This window comes from Bradysia coprophila, unplaced genomic scaffold (genome assembly GCF_014529535.1).
Source record: "Bradysia coprophila strain Holo2 unplaced genomic scaffold, BU_Bcop_v1 contig_50, whole genome shotgun sequence".
In the NCBI taxonomy this organism is placed as follows: domain Eukaryota; kingdom Metazoa; phylum Arthropoda; class Insecta; order Diptera; family Sciaridae; genus Bradysia; species Bradysia coprophila.
This window is the reverse complement of record NW_023503751.1, coordinates 213315-222737: the sequence shown is the minus strand read 5'-3', so window position 1 is coordinate 222737 and position 9423 is coordinate 213315. Positions and strand designations below refer to the sequence as shown.

The 9423-nt window shown below is 38.1% G+C and overlaps 1 protein-coding gene and 1 long non-coding RNA gene across 2 annotated transcripts; both read left to right on the top strand.

Moving 5' to 3' along the window:
- The first annotated feature begins 330 nt into the window (after positions 1–330).
- LOC119082873 lies at positions 331–3083 on the top strand. Its single transcript, XR_005088732.1, has 3 exons — positions 331–342; positions 2765–2768; positions 3040–3083. It is a non-coding gene; the product is annotated as an uncharacterized LOC119082873 (long non-coding RNA).
- Positions 3084–3520: 437 nt separating this feature from the next.
- LOC119082872 (tetratricopeptide repeat protein 28-like) lies at positions 3521–8701 on the top strand. The gene is made up of 3 exons (XM_037192534.1): positions 3521–5278; positions 5531–6412; positions 7799–8701. Exons 1-3 carry the CDS (start codon positions 3617–3619, stop codon positions 8684–8686), a joined length of 3432 nt encoding a protein of 1143 aa, XP_037048429.1. The 5' UTR covers positions 3521–3616; the 3' UTR covers positions 8687–8701.
- The last annotated feature ends 722 nt before the right edge of the window (positions 8702–9423 follow it).

Below are 9423 nucleotides of genomic sequence, written 5' to 3'. Positions count from 1 at the left end.
ATTTTTATGTGAATGTTTCTGAGGTTTTCCATCTTAATATTTTCATGAAGTTACAAATAATCCACAGAAAATTTTATTACCCTAGAACGAGGTCGGAAATACATCAAATAAATCAAATAGAAAACAGACTTGGAAATTGTTATTTTGTCTAAAAGTTGATATTAAAATTCTTTGGAAATCGTAAATCGCATAATTGCATGAGCAGGCATCTCAGGATTATAAATCAGGAACTTTGAAGTTCGTCATATATTCATATTCTTATCTTATTCCTGACCAGATTCTGTTTTCATGATTGAGCTCACTTATCACTTATCTCAATCATGAGCTTCACTTATACAAAGAGTTGAATTTATTTCCTATGCCAAATTGTAATTTGGCGAAAAAGAATGTTCCGAATCTGCGTTTCGTTTAAAAAAAAGCCTTTAGTTGAAATGATGATTGTGAAGATTTCAAATGGACGGCTCTTGGTGTTTCTCTAATTTTTATTCTATATCCTGCAAAGCATTAATTGTAGCTACTGCGTCCAGCAACTTTTTGATCATTCTTCAGCGACAAGTTTTTTTTTCTAATGGTGCTCCGCACTTTACATCGAACTGATGCAAATTCCTTTATGAAGAGAAAACAAAACCACATTAACTTCACTATTATTCACAATTATTTTAACATTTAGATCAATTTGGCCGTTGAATTTAATGATCAAAATTTTACTGGCCAGCATTTTAGATGAGACACATAAATAAACAAACGTCTGATACATATCATGACAAGCACACAATATGTTTTTGAAGACAATAGAAGCGATGACGGACGTAGGGTGGCTAAATGTACAATTATATTTTACGTTCTTTTGTATGTTGAGACGTACTGAACGCTTTCCTATATCGTTCACTGATACAAAACATCTTTTTTCAAACTCAAACGGTTTATATTGCATAAAGGTACTCTTAATTTAGAAGCCTGATGTAATAATTAAAAACCAAGAGAAAATGTAGCTAAAACCAAAATTTAATTAGCCACCCTATATCACATTTTGAAATCGTGACTGCAGCGCCGTCATTGTGACCGTTGTGTTAACTAAATTTAAATTTGTGGATTCCATTGTTGTGGGATAAAGTGTGGGTTAAATAAGATTAATACCTTTGGAAAACCCGAAAACTAAATTTCTTCGACTATAGAGAAAAACAGGTTCGGAAATAAATCTGCCTCTTGTTTTCGCAAGTCAAACATGTTGTTGTTCCAATTCTTGTGTACAGACGCAGATTGCGTAACCCACAACGATATCACATATTTTGTAAAGTGAGACAAAAGGACTTCGGTCACATTTACCCATTAAGGGTTTTTAGGTCTTTCTTCCAAAGGAAAAAAGACCTATTGTGGGCACTTCATCCGTCCGTCCGTCTGTCCGTCCGTCTGTGTCACAAATCAAATGTGATTGATAAAAGTTAGTATTGCAACGCTACTATGAGCAAACCAACACCAGGCATATCAATTATTATTTGTTATCTGGTAACCGATCGCTCATAGCAGACATTGCAATTTGAAAGTTTGGTAGTTGTTGGTAGTTAGACCCCCAAACTATAAAGCAGCAAAGATGTTTCTTACTCGAGAGACGCACACCGACTGACGAAATTATTCGGCCTGCTGGTCTATTTATAAATCGAGTATTTGGTAGGTGACTACCAAAGTGGTAGTTGACTACCAAAGTGGTACCCTAATACGTCTACAACCCTCTAATGCGTCTGTTACCAAAATGCAAGTCAAGTTGGGCATGGTCAAATTTACTGAAAGTGTTCATTTTTAAAATTGCGCATAGCACAATTACGAAAGCCCGTACGAAGTACCTCTCAAATAAAACCAACAATTTACGACATTATTTTAGAAACCCAAATTTTTTTGCCAACTTTCCATTGGGTATTCAATTACCTCTCAAATAAAACAAAAATTAGCAAAATCGGTTGAGATTTACTCGATTTACGTGCAAAAAGCACTTAGGGCCGAGTAGCGGCCTTAGTGCAAGGGCCCAAATTTGAAACTTTTTTTGCCATCATTCTATTCGTCATTCAATTATCTCTCAAATGAAACAAAAACTAGCAAAATCGGATGAGATTTACTCGATTTATGCGCAAAAAACACTTAGGGCCGAGTAACGACCTTTGAGCCCTCCCAACAAGCCCACGTTGCATCTTACCCAAAAAAACTTTTGTTTCAGCAACTTTGTTCTACTCGTCAATACCTTTCATTTGATATATCACAAGCAGCTATTGCGTGCGTATTTCGGTAGATATCGTCGAAAGACTGAAAAACACCTATAGGGCCCTAGCTCTGGAAGGGACGACCCTACCATGCCCATTTTCGAACTTGACCTTAATTTTGTCGATACCAATCGGGGGAAAAAAGAATTTTGAAAAAAGGTTGTGATTTACTCAAGCTAGAGGGGTCACGGACAGACGGACAGACGGACATTTTTTTTATTGCTGATTCGTTATCTATGAACATAGACAAATGCTTTGCCCTTACCGTCTGCTTCCAATTCAACATGTTACAAACGGCATATTAATCTTATAAGCCCCCAGTACTTCGTACGGGGCTAAAAAATTGGTTGGTAGAGAATGGAATTAAGAGTCAATTTGCCAAAACTTCAAACAACTTAAAAACAAGGCATCGGCGATTTTTAAAATGCGTTAAATGATTCAGTGGACCTTCTTGAGTCATTTGCAACAAGAAACGAGCCGTCAGAACAGTCGGATTGTTTGCTGCGACTGAGCCACGTACAAACCCGTACATCCATTGCACACGTGACCCTAGTTCGTCCGTCGCCCTACTCTTACCGTAAGCCTACTGCGGCCATAAACGTCGGTAAAGTAAAATTCTTATGAAATGTGTACGACTTAAAAATTGCGCATAGCGCAATTACGAAGCCCCGTACGACGTTCCTTTCAAATGTAACACAAACTACACTTCCCACTGATCAGTAACTTTGTAATTATCATTTTATATTTAGATTGTCGGAATAGCTCAATCAAAAGACAAATTTCTTAGTTTTTGCCAATATATTTCATTCTTAATTCAAGAACATCATCAGGGCTGTAACAAAAATAATTCATTGATAACAACACAATTGTGGCTATTTGCACCCGGGTGCAATTAGTCACTCCGTTTTTTTAATCCCTAATGAACTTTTGGCATTATTGAGATAGTTGTTTGGGGCGTCCTACAAATTTATCAATTGTTACTCCACAATTCTCTCACATGGTTTACAATCTTTACAGTTGTAGAAGTTCACAGTTTTGAGCGATTTTTCAGACTTTTTTTGGTTGCTAACTGGCACAGCAGACCGACAAAAAGGAGGGTGTGAAATCGAACGATTATGCAATTAAATTTTGCCTTTTTTTGACCCCAGCAATGCCTTGTTTTCGTAGAAATTCTTTGACTCAGTCACACTCACACAATTCTACAGCAACAAAATCAAAATCAAAATTCTTTTTTCAGTGTACCTTCAAAGAGCGAGCTACCTCCAATCCGTTTCCAATATCGACCTCCGGTTGACGATTTTACTGGACGCAAGGAGGAATTAAGTTTTTTGAAAGAAAAACTTTGCATTCAAGATCCATCCATAATGGTCGTTTCGGGATTGGGCGGAATTGGAAAGACACAGCTCGTCAAGCAATTTATAGAGGAGAACAAAGATTACTATCGCAACGTCGTTTGGATCAACTCACAAGGCAGTGAATCAATTGAGAGAGAGTTTAAAACACTAGCAGAATCCGAACTGGATTTATCACTAAACGTTGATGGCAAAGAAAGGGATTTTCGTAGCATAATTCACATGATATTCAACAGACTTTCAACGTCGAAAACTTTGCTTGTTTTCGACAATGTCGACAGTGTCGATACCGTCGCAATTGTACTCGACATTGTTGCAGTTGATGTGAAACCTCACATTCTCATAACGTCTCGCATTCAAGAGTTCAGCGAGTCAGTGAATTTTAGAAAATTGGATGTTTTTAGTCCTGAAGTAGCTCTCGAATATATTTCAACGAAATTAGACAAAGAAACACTGGAATATATGAAGGCATTGGCGGCCACGTTGAACCACTTACCGTTGGCTCTGCGTCAAGCAACCGCTCACATAAAATATCACCAAAAACAAGACGGAAATTACAAGATTTGCAACTACATCGCCGATTTCAACAAGTGCCGAGAGCAAATGCTAAGCTCCGTTTTCTTCCAGAAAGATATTTTCCATCAATACAAAGAGACAACTTTGACAACGTGGCAGATTACGATGAATGCTATCAGGAAATGTGAACCAGACGGAGAACTTGCGCTTCGAATTCTGCACATAATGGCCTATTTTGACAACGCACAAATCATGCGAGCAATCTTCTTCAACCTGGATGGCTTATCCGATGAGCCGGACCTAAATGAGAGACAAGTGAAATCCGCTGTACGGCTTATCATAAACTACTCGATGGTAGACGACTACGAAAACCAGAGAGTCTTGAGCATTCATAAATTAGTTCAGGAAGTAATTAAAATTCAACTCACAACTGAACAACGATCAGAACAAATACTAAGAGACGGCCTTGACCTGATTTCGAAAATGGAAGAAAACGAAAAATTAAAACTTTATCTTGAGCATGGGATCTCAGTCTACCGATGCGCACTCGGATTCAGGGAACTCGTCATCAAATTCGATAAGTATCCTTCGATGATTTTACAAAAATTAGATGAAACAGGAAAATACCTGCGGGCCTTCAGCTTTGGAGCTGAAATCAATGAACAATTTACAGCGATACTGGGAAAGAATCATAAAAGCACGATACTGCTTCAGTCTAACATTGCTGCTTCGCACATCAGGTTGGGCCAATATTCGGAAGCGCTTCAACTTTTCGAAAAGGTGTTAGAAAAGCGGAAAATCGTTTTGGGTGAAGATCATCCCGATACAATTAATACCAAGCATAATATCGCCGGTTCGTACAGCTGTTTGGGCAAACATTCACACGCGCTGCAACTGTACGAAGAGGTTTTAGAAAAGCAGAAAATCGTTTTGGGGGAAGATCATCCCGATACAATTCGTACCAAGCATAATATCGCCGTTTCGTACAGCAATTTGGGCAATCATTCGCACGTGCTTGAACTGTACGAAAAAGTTTTAGAAAAGCAGAAAATCGTTTTGGAGGAAGATCATCCCGATATAATTCATACCAAGTATAATATCGCCGTTTCGTACAGCAATTTGGGCAAATATTCACAAGCGCTTCAACTGTACGAAGAGGTTTTAGAAAAGCAGAAAATCGTTATGGAGGAAGATCATCCCGATATAATTCGTACCAAGAATAAAATAGCCAATTCGTACAGCAATTTGAAAAATCATTCGCAAGCGCTTCAACTGTACGAAGAGGTATTAGAAAAGCAGAAAATCGTTTTGGGGGAAGATCATCCCGGTACAATTCGTACCAAGCATAACGTAGCTACTTCGTACAGGAGTTTGGGCAATCATTCGCACGCGCATCAACTGTACGAAGAGGTTTTAGAAAAGTGGAAAATTGTTTTGGGGGAAGATCATCCCGATACAATTCGTACCAAGCATAATATCGCCGTTTCGTACAGCAATTTGGGCAATCATTCGCACGCGCTTGAACTGTACGAAAAAGTTTTAGAAAAGCAGAAAATCGTTTTGGAGGAAGATCATCCCGATATAATTCATACCAAGTATAATATCGCCGTTTCGTACAGCAATTTGGGCAAATATTCACAAGCGCTTCAACTGTACGAAGAGGTTTTAGAAAAGCAGAAAATCGTTTTGGAGGAAGATCATCCCGATATAATTCATACCAAGTATAATATCGCCGTTTCGTACAACAATTTGGGCGAATATTCACAAGCGCTTCAACTGTACGAAGAGGTTTTAGAAAAGCAGAAAATCGTTATGGAGGAAGATCATCCCGATATAATTCATACCAAGTATAATATCGCCGTTTCGTACAGCAATTTGGGCAAATATTCACAAGCGCTTCAACTGTACGAAGAGGTTTTAGAAAAGCAGAAAATCGTTATGGAGGAAGATCATCCCGATACAATTCGTACCAAGTATGATATCGCCTATTCGTACAGCAATTTGGGCAATCATTCGCACGCGCATCAACTGTACGAAGAGGTTTTAGAAAAGTGGAAAATTGTTTTGGGGGAAGATCATCCCGATACAATTCGTACCAAGCATAATATCGCCGTTTCGTACAGCAATTTGGGCAATCATTCGCACGTGCTTGAACTGTACGAAAAAGTTTTAGAAAAGCAGAAAATCGTTTTGGAGGAAGATCATCCCGATATAATTCATACCAAGTATAATATCGCCGTTTCGTACAGCAATTTGGGCAAATATTCACAAGCGCTTCAACTGTACGAAGAGGTTTTAGAAAAGCAGAAAATCGTTATGGAGGAAGATCATCCCGATATAATTCGTACCAAGAATAAAATAGCCAATTCGTACAGCAATTTGAAAAATCATTCGCAAGCGCTTCAACTGTACGAAGAGGTATTAGAAAAGCAGAAAATCGTTTTGGGGGAAGATCATCCCGGTACAATTCGTACCAAGCATAACGTAGCTACTTCGTACAGGAGTTTGGGCAATCATTCGCACGCGCATCAACTGTACGAAGAGGTTTTAGAAAAGTGGAAAATTGTTTTGGGGGAAGATCATCCCGATACAATTCGTACCAAGCATAATATCGCCGTTTCGTACAGCAATTTGGGCAATCATTCGCACGCGCTTGAACTGTACGAAAAAGTTTTAGAAAAGCAGAAAATCAGTTTGGGGGAAGATCATCCCGATACAATTCGTACCAAGAATAAAGTAGCCAATTCGTACAGCAATTTGAAAAATCATTCGCAAGCGCTTCAACTGTACGAAGAGGTTTTAGAAAAGCAGAAAATCGTTTTGGAGGAAGATCATCCCGATATAATTCGTACCAAGAATAAAGTAGCCAATTCGTACAGCAATTTGAAAAATCATTCGCAAGCGCTTCAACTGTACGAAGAGGTTTTAGAAAAGCAGAAAATCGTTTTGGAGGAAGATCATCCCGATATAATTCGTACCAAGAATAAAGTAGCCAATTCGTACAGCAATTTGGGCAATCATTCGCACGCGCTTGAACTGTACGAAGAAGTTTTAGAAAAGCAGAAAATCAGTTTGGGGGAAGATCATCCCGATACAATTCGTACCAAGAATAAAGTAGCCAATTCGTACAGCAATTTGAAAAATCATTCGCAAGCGCTTCAACTGTACGAAGAGGTTTTAGAAAAGCAGAAAATCGTTTTGGGGGAAGATCATCCCGATATAATTCGTACCAAGAATAAAGTAGCCAATTCGTACAGCAATTTGGGCAATTATTCGCAAGCGCTTCAACTGTACGAAGAGGTATTAGAAAAGCAGAAAATCGTTTTGGGGGAAGATCATCCCGATATAATTCGTACCAAGAATAAAGTAGCCAATTCGTACAGCAATTTGAAAAATCATTCGCAAGCGCTTCAACTGTACGAAGAAGTTTTAGAAAAGCAGAAAATCGTTTTGGGGGAAGATCATCCCGATATAATTCGTACCAAGAATAAAGTAGCCAATTCGTACAGCAATTTGAAAAATCATTCGCAAGCGCTTCAACTGTACGAAGAGGTATTAGAAAAGCAGAAAATCGTTTTGGGGGAAGATCATCCCGATATAATTCGTACCAAGAATAAAGTAGCCAATTCGTACAGCAATTTGAAAAATCATTCGCAAGCGCTTCAACTGTACGAAGAGGTTTTAGAAAAGCAGAAAATCGTTTTGGGGGAAGATCATCCCGATACAATTCGTACCAAGTATGATATCGCCTATTCGTACAGCAATTTGAAAAATCATTCGCAAGCGCTTCAACTGTACGAAGAAGTTTTAGAAAAGCAGAAAATCGTTTTGGGGGAAGATCATCCCGATATAATTCGTACCAAGAATAAAGTAGCCAATTCGTACAGCAATTTGAAAAATCATTCGCAAGCGCTTCAACTGTACGAAGAGGTTTTAGAAAAGCAGAAAATCGTTTTGGGGGAAGATCATCCCGATACAATTCGTACCAAGTATGATATCGCCTATTCGTACAGCAATTTGAAAAATCATTCGCAAGCGCTTCAACTGTACGAAGAAGTTTTAGAAAAGCAGAAAATCAGTTTGGGGGAAGATCATCCCGATATAATTCGTACCAAGAATAAAGTAGCCAATTCGTACAGCAATTTGAAAAATCATTCGCAAGCGCTTCAACTGTACGAAGAGGTATTAGAAAAGCAGAAAATCGTTTTGGGGGAAGATCATCCCGATATAATTCGTACCAAGAATAAAGTAGCCAATTCGTACAGCAATTTGAAAAATCATTCGCAAGCGCTTCAACTGTACGAAGAGGTTTTAGAAAAGCGGAAAATCGTTTTGGGGGAAGATCATCTCGATACAATTCGTACCAAGTATGATATCGCCTATTCGTACAGCAATTTGGGCAATCATTCGCACGCGCTTCAACTGTACGAAGAGGTTTTAGAAAAGCTGAAAATCATTTTGGGGGAAAATCATCCCGATACAATGCGCACTAAGACTGATATCAGTGATTCGTACCACAAAATGATTAGATCAAATGGGAGCTACGCGGATTTGTTTTTTGTATGAATTTTCCTTCTTTTTTTTGAAACAAGTAAATACATTCGAAAGTGCTACCGAGGGTTCACCGACTTCCAGGGATTATTTTGCAATTACTTGGAAGTCGGTGACCACCACTTCAGCTGTGCTGATGTAATCTATGTAATATTTGTAGTCGATAAGGGACCCATATAATGTTCGTTTGTTTACGTGGACTATCGCGGCATAAACAACAAGAGAAAAACAAAATTGTTTGCAATATTTCACTCTCCTAATTCAGAGCTTCTTCAGGCTGTAAATAATCAAAAATAATAATACTCCACATTACATTTCTAAATTATAACAAATCATTACCAATTATTCTAACAAAAAAACTAGTCTCTTATATATCTTACTCGCTGCTCATGATCCAAACACTGTGGTAAACTCAAAGGGAGATACATCCGAAGCAGCTAAAGCTGCTTAACCATCCACCTAGGTTTTTTTTTATTTAACAGATAAATTGCTTGTAAAAACTTTTATACAGACTACAGATATTCTTGTATTACTGACTCAGTGCAAAAACTGCAGTCTGTATAATCTGTTGGAATCAAAGATTGCGTTTGAACATTTATTCAAAATTAATCCTCCTCTAATTTTTATATAGGATCTTTCATGATTCTACATAATAACGAACGACGATCATCTCGGTAGGTGAATTATTTGTATAACCGTGGATTTACATAGCAACGTAAAAGTGACAGATGCAATGTTTTTTAAATACTGCA